We start from the raw sequence: 22472 nt of genomic DNA on the forward strand, positions 1-22472 counted from the left end.
CTCATAGGTGGGAACATGCGGTGTTTGGTTTTCTGTTCTTGTGATAGTTTGCTAAGAATGATGGTTTCCAGCTGCATCCATGTCCCTACAAAGGACGCAAACTCATCCTTTTTTATGGCTGCATAGTATTCCATGGTGTATATGTGCCACATTTTCTTAATCCAGTCTGTCACAGATGGACATTTGGGTTGATTCCAAGTCTTTGCTATTGTGAATAGTGCCGCAATAAACATATGTGTGCATGTGTCTTTATAGCAGCATGATTTATAATCCTTTGGGTATATACCCAGTAGTGGGATGGCTGGGTCATATGGTACATCTAGTTCTAGATCCTTGAGGAATTGCCATACTGTTTCCATAATGGTTGAACTAGTTTACAATCCCACCAACAGTGTAAAAGTGTTCCTATTTCTCCACATCCTCTCCAACACCTGTTGTTTCCTGACTTTTTAATGATTGCCATTCTAACTGGTGTGAGATGGTATCTCATTGTGGTTTTGATTTGCATTTCTCTGATGGCGAGTGATGATGAGCATTTTTTCATGTGTCTGTTGGCTGTATGAATGTCTTCTTTTGAGAAATGTCTGTTCATATCCTTTGCCCACTTTTTGATGGGGTTGTTTGTTTTTTTCTTGTATATTTGTTTGAGTTCTTTGTAGATTCTGGATATTAGCCCTTTGTCAGATGAGTAGATTGCAAAAATTTTCTCCCACTCTGTAGGTTGCCTGTTCACTCTGATGGTAGTTTCTTTTGCTGTGCAGAAGCTCTTTAGTTTGATTAGATCCCATTTGTCAATTTTTGCTTTTGCTGCCATTGCTTTTGGTGTTTTAGACATGAAGTCCTTGCCCATGCCTATGTCCTGAATGGTACTACCTAGGTTTTCTTCTAGGGTTTTTATGGTATTAGGTCTAACATTTAAGTCTCTAATCCATCTTGAATTAATCTTCGTATAAGGAGTAAGGAAAGGATCCAGTTTCAGCTTTCTACTTATGGCTAGCCAATTTTCCCAGCACCATTTATTAAGTAGGGAATCCTTTCCCCGTTTCTTGTTTCTCTCAGGTTTGTCAAAGATCAGATGGCTGTAGATGTGTGGTATTATTTCTGAGGACTCTGTTCTGTTCCATTGGTCTATATCTCTGTTTTGGTACCAGTACCATGCTGTTTTGGTTACTGTAGCCTTGTAGTATAGTTTGAAGTCAGGTAGCGTGACGCCTCCAGCTTTGTCCTTTTGACTTAGGATGGTCTTGGCAATGCAGGCTCTTTTTTGGTTCCATATGAACTTTAAAGCAGTTTTTTTCCAATTCTGTGAAGAAAGTCATTGGTAGCTTGATGGGGATGGCATTGAATCTATAAATAACCTTGGGCAGTATGGCCATTTTCATGATATTGATTCTTCCTATCCATGAGCATGGTATGTTCTTCCATTTGTTTGTGTCCTCTTTTATTTCACTGAGCAGTGGTTTGTAGTTCTCCTTGAAGAGATTCTTTACATCCCTTGTAAGTTGGATTCCTAGGTATTTTATTCTCTTTGAAGCAATTGTGAATGGAAGTTCCTTCATGATTTGGCTCTCTGTTTGTCTGTTACTGGTGTATAAGAATGCTTGTGATTTTTGCACATTAATTTTGTGTCCTGAGACTTTGCTGAAGTTGCTTATCAGCTTAAGGAGATTTTGGGCTGAGGCAATGGGGTTTTCTAAATATACAATCATGTCACCTGCAAACAGGGACAATTTGACTTCTTCTTTTCCTAACTGAATACCCTTTATTTCTTTCTCTTGCCTGATTGCCCTAGCCAGAACTTCCAACACTATGTTGAATAGGAGTGGTGAGAGAGGGCATCCCTGTCTTGTGCCCGTTTTCAAAGGGAATTTTTCCAGTTTTTGCCCATTCAGTATGATATTAGCTGTGGGTTTGTCATAAATAGCTCTTATTATTTTGAGGTACGTTCCATCAATACCGAATTTATTGAGCGTTTTTAGCATGAAGGGCTGTTGAATTTTGTCAAAAGCCTTTTCTGCATCTATTGAGATAATCATGTGGTTCTTGTCTTTGGTTCTGTTTATATGCTGGATTACGTTTATTGATTTGCGAATGTTGAACCAGCCTTGCATCCCAGGGATGAAGCCCACTTGATCATGGTGGATAAGCTTTTTGATGTGCTGCTGAATCCGGTTTGCCAGTATTTTATTGAGGATTTTTGCATTGGTGTTCATCAGGGATATTGGTCTAAAATTCTTTTTTTGTTGTGTCTCTGCCAGGCTTTGGTATCAGGATGATGCTGGCCTCATAAAATGAGTTAGGGAGCATTCCCTCTTTTTCTATTGATTGGAATAGTTTCAGAAGGAATGGTACCAGCTCCTCCTTGTACCTCTGGTAGAATTCAGCTGTGAATCCATCTGGTCCTGGACGTTTTTTGGTTGGTAGGCTATTAATTATTGCCTCAATTTCAGAGCCTGCTATTGGTCTATTCAGGGATTCAACTTCTTCCTGGTTTAGTCTTGGAAGAGTGTAAGTGTCCAGGAAATTATCCATTTCTTCTAGATTTTCTAGTTTATTTGCGTAGAGGTGTTTATAGTATTCTCTGATGGTAGTTTCTATTTCTGTGGGGTCGGTGGTGATATCCCCTTTATCATTTTTTATTGCGTCTATTTGATTCTTCTCTCTTTTCTTCTTTATTAGTCTTGCTAATGGTCTGTCAATTTTGTTGATCTTTTCAAAAAACCAATTCCTGGATTCATTGATTTTTTGGAGGGTTTTTTGTGTCTCTATCTCCTTCAGTTCTGCTCTGATCTTAGTTATTTCTTGCCTTCTGCTAGCTTTTGAATGTGTTTGCTCTTGCCTCTCTAGTTCTTTTAATTGTGATGTTAGAGTGATCTATCTGCTTTCTTAAAATTTCAGTTGGAGTATGTAACATTTAACATCAGTGGCCCTATTTTGGAGTCTCTATGCACTCACTTAGGTGACAGTGTGACTGAAACTGAAAGCATTGACATTACTCTCAGCTACCATCATTTTGGGCTTCCATCATTCATAGGTTATGATGTCTTCCTGATCACACATTCCTTTGAGTTTTGTCGCCAGCCAAAGAGAGACCATTTGACATTTGATGGATAGCTGCATGCAAACATTTAAAGCTTTTAGAGATTACAGCACACCAGGGAGACTACTAGTTTGACTATCAGGAGAATAATACCAGGAGTTTGGAGTATGCACCTTAGGCAAGATGCAAACCAACTAAAATGGAATAAAGAATGAGCCAGATGAGTCTACCCATTTTAACCAAGCAGGATGTTTGTTAATTTCTGCAACTGAGTCTCTGTAATACCCATTGTATTTATTTATGTGCAACAAGAAGTGTCAGAAATAGCATAGGCTCTTCCCTGTTCAGCTAGTAGGTAGCAATTCTATTATCTAGCATCTCATGCCTGGGTTACATTCAAACAGGGAGTGAGAACAGGTGAGTCTGGAAGTGTAACTCTAAAAGGGACCACCGTACATTTGAACAAACAGTTGTATTAAAGATGCTGCTAATGTCAGCCATTGAGTGGACTAAAGGATCTCTTATGTAAAAATTTGGGAGTGATACGAGAGATATGATACTCTGTTAAGCTACCCTCAGAAGATACTTCCTGTGAAATTCTAATGACAGCATTATCCTGCCAAGCAAAAGAGGCAGCAAGGAGCAAAGACAAATTAAGAGGGGTAGGAGCCTCCTCATGGTGGGAAGTCTTGTTCTGACATCTTGAGAAAAGCTGTCCACAGTGTGAAGTTGTCAATTTCTTGTCCTGGTTTGCAGTTTCAGTGTCTCTAGTTATGGTGTTGAACATATTGGTGAGCTCTGAGTGGCCGACACCTTAGGCATGAGTGTTTTCCCATGAAATTTACATTGACTTATCCATCTGTAGCTTATAGAGCTTCAGGAACAGAGCAGACTTTGTTCTTAGTGATTCCGTGACAGAAAATGGGATTGAAGAAAGTGGAAGAATGTAGGGTCCACTCTAGCCTACAGATGGATAATAAAAACTAGTAACAATGTACAAAGTGACAGCCTCATAACAGGTGTACTATAGTTTTTCTTTTCAACATAATTTCTCTCCATAGGCATCTCTATTTCTACCAAAGATAATCCCAATAAGACAAATTTGTTTTCTTTTAAATATGTTTATTTTCATCAAACTTGGCCTCATTCTTTTCATAACTGCAGCAAGAGTAGCGACTGACCACATAGACTTTTTTAAAGTTGTTTCACTGGAAGTTTTTACAGGGAATCTCAGATTAAACTTTTAGAAGTTTAATTGACACTAGGAAGCCAAACCAAGGCTGACTTCAGACTTTGTCTGCAGTACCTATGGGTTTATTACCTATGGGTTTATATCCTCAAATATGACATTCTAGTCAAAGTCTTAGTAGTATAATCAATGTTTTCAAATGTATTCTGTTATACAAAGAGCAGAGTTATTGAACTTATACAATAAACATATTACCATACAATATAAATATTCATGAATAGTTTCCCAAGTCTGGAGCGATCACATAGGGAGAAAATGTAAATGTCTCAATGTTTGTTCACAAAAGTATATTTTATCAAATTGTTGTAAGCTGTAGATAGCTCAAAGGAAAAGAAGTTTCCTGAAATCTGGGAAGCAAGACATTTAAAGAATCAGCAAAATTTCAAATAAAAATTTATGAAAATATTATCCTCATTAGTTCATTTGGTCCCATGAAATTAATTATTTTCTCTGCTTGATCTTGGTCGGCAGTTTCATGAAGCTGTCAGTTTGTTCATTAACGTTTTGGAAATTCTCAGACAGTCCAGTGGTATCAGAAACTTGCATTCAAGAGTACAGGTCAGAGTCTTTTCTTTCATATATATATATATATTTTTTTTTGATATGGAGTCAGGCTGGAGTGCAGTGGCATGATCTCGGCTCACTGCAATCTCCGCTTCCCAGGTTCAAGCGATTCTTCTGCCTTAGCCTCCCTAGTAGCTGGGACTACAGGAGCGCGCCACCAAGCCCAGCCAATTTCGTAGAGATGGGGTTTCACCATATTGGCTAGGATGGTCTCGATCTCTGGTCAGAGTCTTTTCTATAAATATCCTTGGTAAAGAAGCAGTTTTAGACTGTAGCTGTTGCAGATGCTTTAAGGAAGAATCAAAACAACTGTCTGTGAATGACAAAGATTTAAAATGAGTATGGTTAAAAATCTGATGAGAATTTATTATAATGAGAACACAACTCACATAGAAATTTAGTTACTTCTGTGGCATATGACATTATGGCTGACAACCTGTTAGATTTCTAGATTTTCTTATATAACTTTTGGAACACTCACATCAATAACATACCCATAAATATAACTTAAAGAAGGTTTAGCATCACTTATCATTTGACAGTGCTTCCCATATAATTTAACATGTCAAATAAGATGGCCTTTCCATTTAGCTTCTGTTTCTCAACTGGATTCCTGAGTCCCTGATGGAGCCCATTAATGAACAGGGCCAACAAAGTATAGGCTTATGTATGTTGAAAAACTCCATAGGCAATTCTAATACTCCTAGCTGAAAGTCATGGGTTTAGCCCCAAGTCCTACTTATTTAGAACAGGGTTTCTCCACCCTGGCTACACGTTAGTAGCATCTGGGGAGGCTTAAAAATTATGAATGCCTGGGTCCCACTCCAGACCAGTAAATCAGAATTTAGGGGTGGAGCTTAAGTATCCATTTTATAAAATGTTTCTGAGTGATTCCCACGTATAACTATATTTTCCATCAGATTTCTCTGATTTCTCGTGACGTTCACTCCTTTCTGTTTTGGTATTACGATTATTTTTCAGGTTTTGTCTCCTGTCATAGAATTAAGGACCTTGCCTTCTTCATTTCTGTATCTGCTATGAACACATGAATTGGTTATCAGGAAAAGGTTCTCAGCCACAGGTAGGGTGTGTCCTGAGCTTAAGACTCACATGTTAATGCTACAGTCTTTGTTCTTCATGAGGTCAGAAGTTGCTTGTGATGAAGGGTGTGGGTAACTCCACAGTGCAGATGGTGGAAGGAGGTCACCCTGTTTGACGTGTTTTTCGGTGTAACATTGGAACTAAGAATTCTATGTTCATATGGGGTGGAGAGGCAGGGATGTGTAGGGAGACAGATCTAATTCGGATGATGGAATTATACAAGGGAGTGGTGGTAAAGGAATTGAGAAAGCTTAGTAAAGAGAAGAAATGTGAACTTATCTAATAGACCACAGTAGGTCCCTGTGTCTTCTTGAGTAGGTGAGTGAACTAGATTTGAGGAAGGTAATGAAGCAGTCATATGCAAGAAACATTTCAAAGACTGGCAACAAGGGATCAAACAGGACTTTGAGCAGTTGTTGAGGTTTATGGGAATGGAGAGAATGACACAAGTGAGAGATGTTAAAAAAGGACCAAGAGGCTTTGACAATGTATTGAATTTGGGAAACAAATGAGCAGAGGCTGGGGATAATTATGTCCAAGAGACAGTGGGGTACAGGGAGCATGAAGACCAGGGAAGAAGAGACCTGCAGGAATTAGTGCTGAGAAGCAGGAGCTTGGGAGTAGCAGGAGGAGATCCAGTCCCAGATACAGGCAAAGAAGTCCTTTCTCTCTCCCAAGCATGGCAGTCAGCACTGCAGAAAACTGAACAAGAGGAAAGGCTGTCATACCTACCAGTCTTTCTTAATTGCAGAAACTACACCAGGGCTGCTATATCAGAGCAACCCCAACCAGCACTCCAATTATGATGCCGACAGTGGCCCTAGTTGAGAGACCAGAATTTCCAGGTGCTGAACTGCCTGTCACGGAAAGAAAAGAGAAGGAATGAATGTGATGTTATTTTGCAGTGGGGTGCCCCAGGTTCCAGCTCTCAGCATGAAGTAGTCTCTACTTGTTCCTTCAAGGAATGCATTAGTTTTGTGGGAAGGTTGTAATTTTTTTCTCTCTCACTGTGTTTCTAGTTGGTGATCAGTCTTCTGTCAATTCCACCCCGGCGTTTCTGCACTCAGATATTTGTGAAGGCTTTGAAATTTGAGAAAGACTGATTGCTATTTTTGCGTGGCATTAGAACTTTCTATCTTTTCATGGTTGCATCTTTTTCTCAGTGTCTCAGTTGTGGTAGGTAAAAATAAGAGTCTGTTGGGTCTCTATGGCAGGGACTTGATTGACAGAAAGCCCAGGCTAGTGCATTCTGTATTTACTAAGTCCGTTGCACAGAGAACTCGCTTCTCATGGGTTCCCAGCAGGGGAATGAAAAGCCCAGTTTTGGGAAACTCTGCTTCTCTCTCATGGGTGACGGGCTTGAGGATACCCCACCAGCCTTGTGGAAACTCTGAGAACTGCATCACTATCTAAAACTCTCTCCTCTTTCTCCTTTTCAGGAATCAGATCTGCATCGTGGTCTGAGGGCTCTCTTAGGCTCCTCCCACTTCCCACTTTTCCTCATGGTGGTTTTCTCCAGTAAATTATCTTGCATCTCTAATTCCATCTTGGTTGCATCTCAGTGAATGAAAACTAACATACCAGGCTTGATTCTTTGCACTTAACTTTTTTTCTCTCCCCCACTTTTAGCCAGTAACCATGTCCTAGTGGGTTTTCATTTGGGGCTTAGCTCTCACCAGTCAACTCAGGCTGGTGATTAATGCTATGTTAGCTACTGCAAATGCTTTTCTGGCATCTCATTTGATCCATACAATAACCCTGTTGGGTAGGCATGATTTCCATTTTACAGATGAAATGACAGTGGCTTGGAGTAGTGAAAAAAAACTTATCGAAAGTCAAATGATTAGTGAGAAGTAGATCTAGGATTTGGCTCTAGCACTGCCTGACTTCAAGCTAATAATACCAGTAGTGATAATAGCAGCTAATATTTATGAAATTTCCCTCAGTGTGTGGCATTTTGCTGAAGGCTTAATCGAATATTACATTAAATCTTTAAAACAATACTATTGAACAGTCGCTCTTATTGCAATTTTCCTTTTTCCCTCCATTTCCTGGTGAGGAGAATTATTACAATTTTCAGTTGAAGAATTGAAGGCTCAGAGAAGTTAAGAATCTTGTGTGAGAAATTTAAAATGGTAAATACGTTAAAAATAAAGAGAGATCGCATATCAACAACCTAACTTTACAACTTCAGCATATAGAAAAAGAACCACTTCAAACCACAGATAGTACATGAAGGAAATAAAGATTAGAGTTGAAATAAATAAAATGGAAAATGGAAAACAATAGAAGGAATCAACGAAACCAAAAGTTGGTTTTTCAAAAAAGATCAACAAAATTGACAGTCATTTATTAGATTGACTAAGAAAAAAGAGAGAAGATTCGAATTACTAAAATCAGAAATGAAAATGGAGGTATGGTAGCTCACATATTTAATCCCAGCACCTTGGGAGACTCAAGCAGGAGGATTGCCCGAGGTCAGGAGGGCGAGACCAGCCTAGGCAACATAGGGAGACACAGTCTCTACCAAATTTCTTAAAAAACTATCCAGACATGGTGGCACATGTCTGTAGTCCCAGCTTCTCAAGAGACGGGGATAGGAGGATCACTTGAGCGCAGGAGTTGAGGCTGCAGTAAGTTGTGATGGTACTACTGCACTCTAGCTTGGGCTGGGCTACAGAGTGAGACCCTGTCTCTTGAAAAAAAGAAAGAAAAAATATTGAGATATTGCCAGCAATGTTACAAATTCTACAGAAATATTAAGGACTACAAGAGTGCTATGAATAATTGTATGCCAGCAAACTGTTGAATGACCAAGATGAAATGGACAAATTCCTGGAAACACACAAAAAAATTAATTTTAATAGACCTATACTTAGAACCAATAAAAGCATTTGACATTATTCACCACTCTTTTATAACAAAAACACTCCAATTATGAATGGAAAGAAACCACCTCAGCATAATAAAGGCAGTATGTGGAAAGCCCAATGCTAACACGATACTCAATGGAGAAAGTCTGAAAGCTTTCCCTGTAAGACCAGGAACAAGACAAGAATGCCTGCTTTTGCCACATCTATCCAACATAGTATTAGAAATCCTAGCCAGAGAAATTAGGCAAGAAAAAAAAAAGACATCCAAATTGGAAAGAAGAAGTAAATGATCTCTGTTATCAGATAACTTGAACTTATATGTAGAAAACCCTAAAGATTAAAAGAACCTGTTAGAGTTAATAAATAAATTTGGTAATGTTGCAGGATACAAAATCAACATGCAAACATCAGTTGTACTTCTATATATTAACAATGAACAATCTAAAAGGAAATTAAGAAAAAATTTCCAATTTATATTAACATAAAATAGTATAAAATAGTTAGAAATAAGTTTAACCAAGGAGGTGAAAGGAGTGTACCCTGAAAACTATAAAACATTGCTGAAAGAAATTAAAGACAACATCAATAAATGGAAAGACATTTTTTTTTCATGAATGGGAAAACTCAATATTGTTAGGAGGACAATACTGCCCAAAGTGAGCTGCAGGTTCAATGCAATTCCTGCCAGAGTCCCACTGACAATTTTTGCAGAAACAGAAAAACCTATCTTAAAATTCATATGGACTCTCAGGACTCTAAATAGCCAAACAACCTGGAAAATAAAGAATGAAGCTGGAGGACTCACACTTCCTGATTTCAGCATTTGCTATAAAGCCACAGTAATCAATACAGTGTGGTACTAGCATAAAGGAAGATATTGAAACCAATGGAATAGAATATAGAGCCAGAAAGAAATGCTTGCATATATGGCCAAATTATTTTTGACAAGGGTGCCAAGACCATTTAATGGGGAAAGGATATTCTTTTCAATAAATGATATGGGGAAAGTTGAATATCCATGCACAAGAACAAGTTGAATCTTTGCCTGACACTATATATGAAAATTAACCTAAAATGGATCAAAGACCTAAATGTAAGAGTGAAAAGTATAAAACTCTGAGAAGAAAACAGGGAAAAAAACTTCATGACATTTAATTTCACAGTGATTTCTTGGTTATAACAACAAGTAGGCACCAAAAGAAAAAAATGGATAAACTGGACTTCACGAAAATTAAAACCTTTTTTTTTTTTTTTTGACGGAGTCTCGCTCTGTCGCCCAGGCTGGAGTGCAGTGGCACGGTCTCGGCTCACTGCAAGCTCCGCCTCTTGGGTTCATGCCATTCTCCTGCCTCAGCCTCCCGAGTAACTGGAACTATAGGCACCCGCCACCACACTGGGCTAATTTGTTTTTTGTATTTTTAGTAGAGATGGAGTTTCACCATGTTAGCCAGGATGGTCTTGATCTCCTGACCTCATGATCCACCCACCTCGGCCTCCCAAGGTGCTGGGATTACAGGTATGAGCCACTGTGCCCAGCCTCGAAAATTAAAAACTTTTATATATCAAAGAACATTATCGAAAAAGTGAAAAGGCAACCTATGAAATGGGAAAAATATTTGCAAATCATATATCTGATGGGAGATTAATTTCCAGAATATACGAAGAACTATTACAAATCAACAACCACAAAAATCCAAAAACCCAATTAATAAATGGATGAAGGACTAAAGTAGAGATTTCTCCAAGGAAGAGATACAAGTGGCCAACAAGCACATGCAAATATGCTCAACATCACTAACACTTAGAGATATGCAAATCAAAGCCACAATGATACTCCACCTCACACACATCAGGATGGCCACAAAACGGTAAGTGTTTTCAAGAAGGTTGAAAAATTGGAACTCTAGTGCATTGCTGACAGAAATGTGAAATATTAGCTCCTATGGAAAATGGTATGGTGGTTCCTCAAACACTTAAAAAATAATTAACATTTGATCCACGAATTCCACTTCTGGACATACACCAAAAAGAATTGAAGGCAGCGATTTGAACAGATATTTGTATACTGATGTTCACAGCACCATTACTCACGATAGCCAAAAGATGGGAACAACTGAAAAGTCCATTGAAAGATAAGTGGATAGAAAAATGAGGTATGTCCATACAATGGAATGTTATTCAATCTTAACAAGGAATAAAATTGTGATACATGGTGCAAAATGGATGAACCTTGAAGACATTATGCTAAGTGAAATATGGCAGACACAAAAGGACAACTATTATATAATTCCATTTATGTAAGCTCGTTAGAATAGTTGATTACCTAGAAACAGAAAGTACAATGGAGGTTACCAGGGTTTAGGGGGAGAAGGAGTGAGAGTTACTGTTTATCAGGTACAGAGGTTTAGTATGTTAAGATGAAAAAGTTCTGGAAATGGATAGTGTGAAGGTTACACAAGAGTATAAAGTTACTTGATTTATTTTTCCTCTTTTTGTGTGTGACAAGAGTATCACTCTGTCACCCAGCCTGGAGTGCAGTGGCACAATCTTGGCTCACTGCAACCTCCGCCACCGAGGTTCAAGCAATTCTCCTGCCTCAGCCTCCCTAATAGCTGGGATTACAGGCATCTGCCACCATGCCTAGCTATTTTCTGTGTGTGTGTCTTGAACTCCTGACCTCAAGTGATCCACTTGCCTTGGCTTCCCAAAATGCTGGGATTACAGGCATGAACCACCACACCGGGCAATATACTTGATTGATATTTGTGCTGTGTCACTTAACTGTACACTTAGAAATGGTTAATGTTAAGTTTTATGTTAGATATATATACTGGCTGGTAGGCTTACCCTCTCTATAAATACACACTTTCTGGCACTGCCCCTTCCCTCCCACGCAGAGCCCCTGTGGTTGAATCTCCCTATTTCTCCAAGTGTGTGCCACTCACTGTCCCCTGTGCTGTGTCCCATGTGCTGGGTCCACAGCCTCATATAGCCAGTGACTTCAGAGCCAGGACACAGCTCAGGAGTCTGTCCCAAGGCTCCCTCTTTTCCCATTTCCCTGCAACCTGACCCGAGGGAGGCTCTGCTGTGGATTGGCAGCTCGATTTAACCAGATTCAGAACAGGCCACCTTTACACCTTCTCCACATGCCCTGGCCCACCCCAAGTGGAGCCAGGGCAGAGCCAGTCACCAGGTGAGCCGGGCGCAGAGCAGGGAGCAGAGTCTGAGTTGCTCCTCCCTCATCCAAGGGGCTTCCTCCTCTCATTTGGGGAAAAAGTGTGAGCTTGTTTCAAAACCTCCTTGTTCCTTGTAGCTCATAGGGTAGGTAAAAAAAAACACAAAGAGGTGACAGAAAGGGACATTTGGTGATAGAGAGGAGAAACTCGACCTTAAGGACCCTTCTTTCTCCTGGACTATGAAGCCCCTTTCACTATAGGGGGCCTTCTGGGGCTAAGGGAGCCCCCTCCCCACATTCCAGGCTGGACCAGAGGTCAGCCATGAGATATCAGAGAAGCTGGGGAGGAGAGAGTCGGCCGAGATGGAGTGAGAGAGCTCAGGGTAGAATTTGGGATTTCCCTGTGCCCATGGAACACAGACTGGGCAAGAAAATGTCTTCTTGGCTCTTTTGTGAGAACCAGATAGACTCCACCCAAAACATGATGCTGGTGCTCCAGGGAAGCCACTTACCAGCGGAGACTGAGATGTTCTTGACTATGGAGTTATTGCGACCAGTAGCCAAGTTAGAGACAAAACAGGCATAGGCCCCGTTATTGTTTGATGTGATTTTGGAGATAAAGAGAACTTTTGTGTGTTGCCGCAGTGTCCCATTGATAAGCCAAGAATACTGCGGGGATGGGTTAGAGTCCGCGTGGCAGGAGAGGTTGAGGTTTGCTCCGGAATTGTAAGACAAGTCTGGGGGGGATATGATGGGGGTGTCCGGGCCATCTGGAACAAAGAGAACAAAGCCACAAGTGATGTCATCAGAGGAAAGGGGAAGCTCCTGATTGTAGAAGGGCCACAGTGTACCTTCTGAGTCCTGTCCCAATCCTGTGTTAAAAAGTCCAAACCATAACCCTCATGTCCACTGAGTCTGGGTCTGAGACATTCACCCGTTTCTCCCATCACAGGCTGTGGACCCTGAGCCTCCCAAGACAGGAGCAGCTCCTCCCCTCCTATTCTTGGTCCAGGCTGGGTTTGCCCTAGTTTTCCCAGGGCAGGAAGTTATGGCCAGCCTGGGTGTCCAGGAGTGGTGGTCTGCATCTTTGGACCTGAGGAGAACTGAGAGTCCTAACCTCTGGCTGTATGGATTTGGGTTGGAAACCAGGGCCACAGAGGAACAGAAGATACTCACAGGAGACATTCAGGGTGACTGGGTCACTGCGTTTTGCACTCACTGAGTCCTGGATTCCACATTCATAGGGTCCTGCGTCATTCCTTGTGACATTGAGTAGAGTGATGGTCCTGTTGCCATTGGAGAGCTGCAGCCTGGGACTGACCAGGAGGCTCTGACCATTTACCCACCACAGGTAGGTTGTGTCCTGAGTCTCAGGTTCACAGGTTAAGGTCACAGCATCCTTGTCCTCCACGGGGTTGGAGTTGCTGCTGGTGATGTAGGGCTTGGGCAGCTCCGCTGTGCAGATAACAGAGAGAAGATTGCCCTGTGTGGCACCTTTGATTCCTCACAGGCATCTTTCAATCAGAGTTGGCATCTCCCACCCCTCAGCCCACCTGAGTCCTTAAAAGCCCGCAGCAGGTGTGTGTGTGTCACAAGACAGATGCACAATGATCTGAGGGCTCAGAGACTGTAAGGCCCGCTGCTTTGTGTGGGAGAATCACAGACTTTTCTCAAGTGTGAATTGGGCAGTAGCGTTGGGTTGTGGACAGACACAGGACTGGGGGTCACAGCCCCCAGCATTTCTGGCCCTTTCCTGAGTGTCTGGCTGCCTGGCCCATTGGGGTCCTCACCTGGAATTCGAAGGAGCTGAGTTTCTTCCAGCTGCACGGTCCCACACCACCCAGCCAAGGTGTGTTCTCTCTGAGGCTTTGCTATTTAAGGACATCCTAGAGATGGGTGATGATGGGGATGGGTGTTTGAGCAGAAATAGTGTAGGAGACTAGGTGCAAGTCTAAAGGTGACAAGTCAAGGGTCAGACTGTGGGCCACAGGTGGGGCAGCTCTGCCCAGGAGTTTGATGGGAACAGAGTTTCATTTTGGGAGGAAGAAGAGTTCTGTGGACAGATGGTGGTGTTGTTAGCAGAACAAGGGGAATATATTCAATACCACTGAACTGCACGTGTAGAAAGGTTAAGATGGTAAGTCTGTGTTAGATATGCACTGTTACCCTCTGTATAAATACACAATTTTTGACACTGCCCGTTCCCTGTCATGCAGAGCCCCTGTGGTGCATCTCCTGATTTCTCCAAGTGTGGGTTGCTCGCTGTCCCCTGTGCTGTGTCCCATGTGCTGTGCCCATAGCCTCATATACCTGGTGACGTCAGAGCCAGGACACAGCTCCCTTTGGAGCTGCCCTGAGGCTCCCTTTCTTTCCACTTTCCTGCAGCCTGACTGGGACGATGGGAGGCTTTGGTGTTGATTGGCAGCTTGATTCAGCCTAATTCAGGACAGACCACCCGGGCTCCTTCTCCACACACCCGGGTCCCACCCCAGGTGGAGTCAGACAAGGCCAGTCATAGGGGGGAGCCCAGAGCAGAGCAGAGAGCAGAGTCGGAGCTGTTTCTCCCTTACCCAAGGGGCTTCCTTCTCTCATGTGGGAAAGAAGTATGAGCTTGTTTCAAAGCCTCGAATGTTCCTTGCAGTTCATGGAGTAGGCAAAAGAACACAAAGAGGTGATAGAAAGGGACAGATTGGTGACAGAGAGAAGCAACTTGACCTTGAGAACCCTTACTCCTTCCCACTCTGTGAAGCTTCCTCCACTACACAGGGCTCAGGGGCTGAGGGAGCCTCCTCCCCACATTCCAGGCTGGACCTGGGGTCAGCCATGAGAAATCAGAACAACACGGAGAAGAGAGTGTGTAGAGACACACTGGGGAGGTCCAGGGGGAGAATCTGGGATTTGCTTGTGCCCATCGGACACAGGCTGGGATAGAAAATTTCTTCCTGGCTGTTCTCTGAAAACCAGACAGACTCCATCTCAAAACGTGATGTCAGGGCTCATGGATCCACTTACCATAGACTGTGATCGCCGTGACTGTGGTCCTATTGAGGCCAGTGGCTGAGTTATGGGCTTGGCACATATAGGATCCGCTATTATTCACGGTGATGTTGGGGATAAAGAGCTCTTGTGTGGATTGCTGGAACGTCCCATTGACAAACCAAGAGTACTGTGCAGATGGGTTAGAGGCGGCATGGCAGGAGAGGTTCAGATTTTCCCCTGCTCTGTAAGATGTGTTTAGAGGGGAAATGGTGGGTGCATCCGGACCATCTGGAGCAAAGAGAATAAAGCCACAGGTGATGTTGTCAGAGGGAAGTGGAAATTCCTGGTCTATGGAAGGACCACGGTGTCCCTCTAAGCTGAGTCACAACCCTAAAGTCTCAACCAAACCCCTCTTGTATCTACTGAGCCTGAGTCTGAGACATTCACCTGTTTCTGCCATCACAGGCTGTGGACCCCGAGCCTCCCAGAACAGGAGCAGCCCCTCCCCTCCTATTCTTGATCAAGACTTGGTCTGCCCAGGTTTTTTTGGCGCAGAAAGTCACAGACAGTCTGGATGTCCAGGGGTGAGGGTCTGTGTACTTGAACCTGAGAGGGACTGAGAGACCCTGCCTGTGGCCCTGTGGATTTGAACTGGCAGCCTGGGCCAGAGAGGAGCAGAGATACTCACAGAGGACGTTCAGGGTGACTGGGTCGCTGCGTCTGACACTCCCTGGGTTCTGGGTTTCACATTCGTAGAACGCTGTGTCATTTCTTGCAACATTGAATAGAGTGAGGGTCCTGTTGTCACCGGACAGCTCCAGCCTGGGACTGACCGGGAGGCTCTGATTGTTTACCCACCATAGGTAGGTTGTGTCCTGAGTCTCAGGTTCACAGGTTAAGGTCACAGCATCCTTGTCCTCCACGGGGTTGGAGTTGTTGCTGATGATGTAGGGCTTGGGCAGCTCCGCTGTGCAGATAACAGAGAGAAGATTGCCCTGTGTGGCACCTTTGATTCCTCACAGGCATCTTTCAATCAGAGTTGGCACTTCCCACCTCCCAGCCCACCTGAGTCCTTAAAAGCCCATAGCAGGTGTGTGTGTCACAAGACAGATGCATGATGATCTGAGAGCTCTGAGGCCACCTGCTCTGTGTGGGAGAATCACAGACTTTCTCAAGTGTGAATTGAGCAGCAGCATTGGGCTGTGGACAGACACAGGACTTGGGGAGTCATAGCTCCTGGTGCCTCTCCTGGTCCCTCCCTGATCAGCTGACTGCCTGGCCCACCTTGGGGTCCTCATCTGGAACGTTCAGGTGCTGAGTCCCTTCCACCTTCAGTCCTGCTTTGTTTCCCTAGGTGTATTTTTTCTGCAGCTTCCCTGTCTAAGGACATCCTAGAAATGGATGATGATAGGACTTCCCATTGTCCTTAAACCCTGTAGGTATTGTACAGGCTGGCCTGGGACTGGGGGTTTCAGCAGAAATAACACAGGGGACACCAGAGGCAAGCCTGGAGGTCAGCTCAGTTGTCAGGCAGTGGAGGCACAAGGTGGGGCAGTTTTCCCCAGGTATTTGATGATGACCGACTTGAGCCAGTGACCCCTAAAGATAGAGTGGAGTCCAGGGAATGATCTGGAAAAGAGTGAGGTTACAGGCAGGAGCTGCCTGGATTTAACAGTAGAACCATATGTATGTTCTTTGCCTTTGGTCTTTTTTTTGTTTGTTTATTTTTCAAGATGGAGTCTTGCTGTGTCGGCCAGGCATGATCTTGGCTCACTGCAACCTCTGCCTCCCGGGTTCAAGCAATTCTCCTGTCTCAGCCTCCCAAGTAGCTGGGACTATAGGTGCCTACCACCATGCTTGGCTAAATTTCGTACTTTTAGTAGAGATTGGGTTTCACCATCTTGGTCAGGCTGCTCTTGAACTTCTGACCTCAGGTGATCTGCCCACCTCAGTCTCCCAAAAGGCTGGGATTACAGGCATGAGCCACTATGCCTGGCCTGTCTTCGGTCTTTAATGTCCCTTCTCCCCTTGCAGAGGGCAGGCGAGGACCTGTGGATCTCTCCATAAATACATGTGGACATTTGCAAATGCAGAACTGACTGGTGGAAAAGGGAAAGCATGAACTGCTGGAAATCTGGCCCTCAAGGACCATGTGCGTTTGACAGTTATGAGATAGAACTTTGAGAAGAAATTTTGCAATTATTTTCTCCCATTCGACATTATGCTAAATGAAATAAGCCACTCACAGGGCAGATACTGTAGGATTCCACTTATATGAGGTCCCTAGAGTAGCCACACTCGTGGAATCAGAGAGTAGAATGGTGGTTATCAGGGCCTGGGAAGTGGGGGAATGGAGAGTTGTTCATGGCTCTGCAGTTTCAGTTACGCAGGATGAGGAGGTTCTAGAGATCTGCTGTTCAGCTCGGTGCCTATAGTTCGTACAGATTGAGTATCTCTTATGCGTAAGGCTTAGGACTAAAAGTGTTTTGGATTTTTGACTGTTTTTGAGTTTTGAAAATATTTGCAGTATATTTACCAGTTTAGCATCCCAAATCTGAAAATACAGAATCCAAAGTGCTCCAGTGAGCTTTTCTTTTTCTTTTCTTTTCTTTTCTTTCTCTCTCTCTCCCTTTTTTTAAAAATTTTTTTAATTTTTTTTTTATTTGAGATGGAGTCTTGCTCTGTTGCCAGGCTGGAGTGCAGTGGCACGATCTCAGCTCACTGCAACCTCCACCTCCTGGGTTCAAGCTATTCTCCTGCTTCAGCCTCCCAAGTAGCTGAGACTACAGGCACACGCCACCACTCCCAGATAATTTTTGTATTTTTAGTAGAGATGGGGTTTCACCATGTTGGCCAGGATGGTCTTGATCTCTTGACCTCATGATCCTCCCGCCTTGGCCTCCCAAAGTGCTGGGATTACAGGCATGAGCCACCACTCCCAGCCTCCAGTGAGCATTTCTTTTGAGCATCACGTCAGTGGTCAAAAAATGTTGGATTTTGGAGCATTTCAGATTTTGGATTTTTGGATTTGGGATACTCAACCTGTAATACTATAATTTGCCCTTAAAAATTTGTCAGTGGTTTTGATCTCATATTATTTTCTGACTAGAGTTAAAAAAAATGAAAGACATTTGGGGGAAACATTTTCCAGAAGTGGAAATTGTTGTTAATGGCCTAAAGATCTAAGATCAATTGCTGGAAGTAGTACTTCTCTTGATATGATACGAAGGTTTAGGTCTGCTCTCAATTCCAGTGGGATCACATTACGCGCAAAGGCAGATGCTGAAGGTGGTTTGAAATCAGTGACTCCCTGAGTAGAGAGAAGGGTATGAGTCTTGTTAGGAGGACAGAACCAGTCAGAGAGGAAGTCTTAGGTGTGTCAATTACATAAAGGGAGAAATGATGCCAAATTAGGAGAAGCGATGTGTGTTATGTTAGTAAGTTTAGAAAGTGCTCCCTGCCCCTGGTTCCTGTGCAGAGTTAGGCAAAAAGAGGAGAAGCCCCAAATCAGGCACATGAAAGGTTTTCTTCCTCTCCTATCAACCTCAGAAAGCACAACTAGAGTTTAAGTTTGTATAACTGGGCAGAGTCTAAGTGAGACGCCAGTGGCTGGTGCACTTCTCAGTCCAAGGGACCCCACCTTATGACAATGGCATCATCACGAGGACACAGGTATATGTAGAATGGACAGCAAACCCATCAGACAGCACCTGCTTGGCCAGCTGCACCTGGGGGAGGCCCCAGGATCCACTGGAGGATGTGAGCCCCACACCAGGATGAAGATGGAGTAGGTAGTGAAATGGGTGGAATAAGCATGTGGGCTTTGGGGACTGCAGACCTGTCCTTCTGTCTCTGACCCCCTGGTAGTCAGTGTAGGGAGTGGGTGGAGGAGTTGCTCATCCCTGTCCTGCCGCCTGTTCCGTGTGTTGGCCTCATGGAGGTAAAGAGCCCTGGGCAGGGACACAGCGGAAGCTCATTCTCCTGGTGACCTGTTGACATTGGCTTGTGATGGAGCCTGGCAGGGGTGGCTGCTCCAGCTGATTTCTGTGCCTTCCTTATTGCCTGGGAAGTGGGCCAGGCCACAGTGTGAGCGGGAAGAAAACAGCACAGCCAGCCTTGTTCGAGGGAGTGTCTGGGGAAGGCCTAAGAGTGGAGGAAGATGTTCAGGGATAGGCATCTCAGCTAGAATGAAGAGGGAGGAACACGGAGGAACAGGAGACAGTCAGAAATGCCCATGGCAATGAGACATGCGGGGTATAGTGACCTCAGAGACACCAGGACCAGGAATCCCTTGGCTGTTCCGACCAGGACCAGGGAGCCTTGAAAACCCTCCCATGGCCAAGGAACCCCAGAGTCACATGAGATAGGGTTACTTTCAGGACAGGGGGTCAGAGGAATGGTACATGGATCTTAGCCCCTGACGGACAGGGAACAGGCCAGAACCTCCTAGGATTCTGCATCCAGGATCCAGTCTCTATAGAGATTATGGATCATTCCTTCATTCATTCCCTCCTTTGTGAGAGAGCTACTGAGCAAGAGTGTGTCTCACTTTGGGCCTGTGTTGGCGCAGGGTATGAGTGCGGAGAGAAAGCGAAATCCTTTCCTTTATCCTCCCATGGGAGTGACACTGACAAATCGGGAAACACAGGATTTCAGGTGCAGTGAGGGGGCTGTGGATCTAAGGGAGAGGTCTGGACAATCCCGGCACTGACCCTGACAATTGAGGTGATTTAGTTCTAGAGTAAAACTGATTAGCTCTCCATTTACTTCTCACTCTCCAGACCAGAATCTCCGCTTCTGAGCTGTGGATGCACAAGACAAAAGGAAGCAGACCCATGACTGGTCTCAGGTCTGCAAATGCCTAACAACAAACAGCCCCACCCACCCCCGGTTGAGGAGAGGAGGGGGCTCTGGCTGCAGACAGACCTCATATGTCTCTAATCTGCCACCTATGGCCTGTGTGACCCTTGTTAGTGACTGTCTCCCTGTCCCTCGATTTCCTTTCAATAAGTAGGATAAGTGCTATTTGGCTGTGAGATTGTTTGTGAATTAACCTCAAAATATTTACAATCACTTGATCTCAGCGCTGCACAAAGAAGCTGCCCAAATGAAGAGCATTTATGTTTATTTGCCTCCAAGAGAGAGGGCCCTGGGCCTGATCCCTGGTGGACAAGGAGCTGCCGGGAGCATCGTCTCTCCTCTGTTCCTCCTTCTGAGGACACTGAACTTCCCACGGAGTCACCTATGTCCCCAGGGCAATGGACTGATGCCCTAGTAACCTTGTCTATCTATCCTCCCTACATTGAGTCTCAAGTAAAGGACAAGGCTCTGTCCTTGCCCAGATGAGACTCTGGGGACAGGGAACAGGTGTGGCCAGAAACTCCGATTCTGCATCCAGAATCCAGCTCCAGGAGCCATGGCCCTTGGACAGCTGGTAAGTCCTTGCTCCCAGTCAGCCCTGCGCGGGAGGCCATAACCTAGCCGTGGCACAGGCTCCCCTGGGTCACCTGGAGTCAGGAGCCCTGGGGCTGAGCTTCTCTGTGAAGATCCCAGGGGGTCCTTCAGGCCAGGCCCTGATCCAGTTCTCCCAGGTCTTTCTCAGGGTCAGTTTTATGGGGAAGGCATGGGGTGCTAGGCTGAGACTGACCTCCCCCTGCTGAGTCCTCCCCCTCAGACTGTCCTTCCTCTGCAGTGAGTGTCTGCAGGGTCTGGATGCCGGAAAGGAATTCTGATCTGTGGAAGTCTGTCTCTTTTGTGTGTGTCCTGCACTAAATGCCCAAACCCTAACACGGCACGTAATGCAGAGGGGGCACAGGCACAGCCCAGACCTGAGAATCCCGTATGTGGGAAGTAGAACTGAACCCCAACACCCAGAGGTCATGGGGAATCACTCACGGTATACCAGGAACTGGCCAGTTGCTTCTTCACTCACAAAACCTTCCTTTATGACTTGTAGGGTGTAGGATCCTGTGTCATTCTGGGTGACGTTCTGGATCAGCAGGGATACATTGGAGTATACTGTCTCTCGACCGCTGTGTGCGGGCCCTGGGGTAGTTTGTTGAGTTCCCATTACATATGCTGCAATTAGATGTTTGGCATCTACTGTTTCCCCTTTGTACCAGCTGAAGCCTAAAGTATTCTGGGGCAGATTGTGGGCAAGTAGAAGAACCTCCTTCCCCTCTGCGACATTGAACGGCCTGGATTCAATAGTGAGCTGGGCAGTGGTGGGCGGGTTCCAGAAGGTTAGAAGTGAGGCTAGGAGAGAGGAGAGAGCATCGGTCAATATTGGGATCTATGCATTAGGGTGGAAAAACGGGGCCCTGGGTCCTGAGGAGGTCTCTTCATCCCCCAGCCCTGGAGTGAGTGAGTGTGTGTGTATATGTGTGTCCTACTGGGTCAAGGTCAGCAGCGTGACTCCTATTTCCTTAGCACCTCTGACCTTGGCATTTCCCTGTGTGGAATGCTCCTCCCCAGGGGTCTGCGCGACTGCCTCCCCACTGGCCTCAGGTCCTGCTCACATCAGGGCATTCTTGGGAGACTCCTTCCCTGACACTTCCTCTAGAGACCCTGGGTCTTTTCTTTCTGACCTTTCCCGGCTCTGTTCCCTCCAGGGCTCTTGTCAACATCTGACCTCACATTCTAGATCTCTTTGCATGTCTGTCTTCCCCCCCATGAGAGCATGAGCTTCATGAGGGCAGGGACTTGTGTGATCTTGGTTGCACCTCAGTGCCTGGGACAGGCTGCAAACTCCTCTGATGAGCTCATGAGCCTTCTCAGGGCCCTCAACGGCCTGGGGTTTATTTTCCAATGTTTGCGGTAGGCGGGTGAGGACAATGTTTCAGGCCCTGGTTATGTTTTTATTTAAAGTGTCATCTGATGCAGTTATTACGACTTTTAAAAATGTAGTGGCCAGTGACAATTAACTAGGAAAATAGAACACTTGAGATTTTCCTGCCCCGTTCCAATTCCAGTTCAATTTGATTTTTCTGGTGTGACTGTTGTCCCTCTCTGATGTCCTTTTCCCTGTTCAGGCTCCAACAGGAGCCCTCTGTCCGTCTCAGAGCCCTGTCCTCCCCAGGAGACCCCAGCCAGTCTCTGTGGCGCCTCCTCCCACCCTCTCCCAGGTTGTCCTCCCCTCACCTGTGAGCAGGAGCCTCTGCCAGGGGATGCACCATCTGTGAGGAGGGGCTGAGGGAGACCCCATGGTCTCTGCTGTCTGCTCTGTCCTCTTCTGTGGAGAAGATCTTGAGTTCCAGGAATGCTCTTGTCAGGGTGGCTGTGACTGCCTGGTCTGCTGTCCTTCCTCCCTCTGCTCTGAGTCTCCTCCTACCGCAGGAATACTTCTTGGCATCATGTGGGTCATGGGTGTGGTCTCTATTCAGGTGTCCTCTGTCCCCTCCCCTCTCATTTCTGCCTCTTTAGTCCCTCCTCCTTTTTCCCTTCTATTTTCAGTTTCCCAGAAAAAGCTTTCTGGCAAGGTGGATGGACCCC

At 44.8% G+C, this 22472-nt stretch overlaps 1 protein-coding gene across 2 annotated transcripts in view; it reads right to left on the reverse strand.

Annotated features, from left to right (window-relative positions):
* LOC111554032 (carcinoembryonic antigen-related cell adhesion molecule 6) overlaps positions 1 to 22185 on the reverse strand; it is a 101528-nt gene extending 79343 nt beyond the window's left edge. The window contains exons 1-7 of one of the 2 annotated variants that reach the window (XM_023229290.2): positions 22122 to 22185; positions 20877 to 21236; positions 15670 to 15948; positions 15015 to 15269; positions 13179 to 13457; positions 12515 to 12772; positions 6723 to 6802 (exon numbers count right to left, since the gene is read on the reverse strand). In XM_023229290.2, coding sequence (XP_023085058.2) covers positions 6723 to 6802; positions 12515 to 12772; positions 13179 to 13457; positions 15015 to 15269; positions 15670 to 15948; positions 20877 to 21236; positions 22122 to 22185 — 1575 coding nt within the window. Of the gene's footprint in view, positions 1 to 6722; positions 6803 to 12514; positions 12773 to 13178; positions 13458 to 15014; positions 15270 to 15669; positions 15949 to 20876; positions 21237 to 22121 lie in introns of those variants that run through there. The other variant, XM_031934862.1, reaches the window with a different exon arrangement.
* Positions 22186 to 22472: the final 287 nt, after the last annotated feature.

Source organism: Piliocolobus tephrosceles, chromosome 21, assembly GCF_002776525.5.
Source record: "Piliocolobus tephrosceles isolate RC106 chromosome 21, ASM277652v3, whole genome shotgun sequence".
Lineage (NCBI taxonomy): Eukaryota > Metazoa > Chordata > Mammalia > Primates > Cercopithecidae > Piliocolobus > Piliocolobus tephrosceles.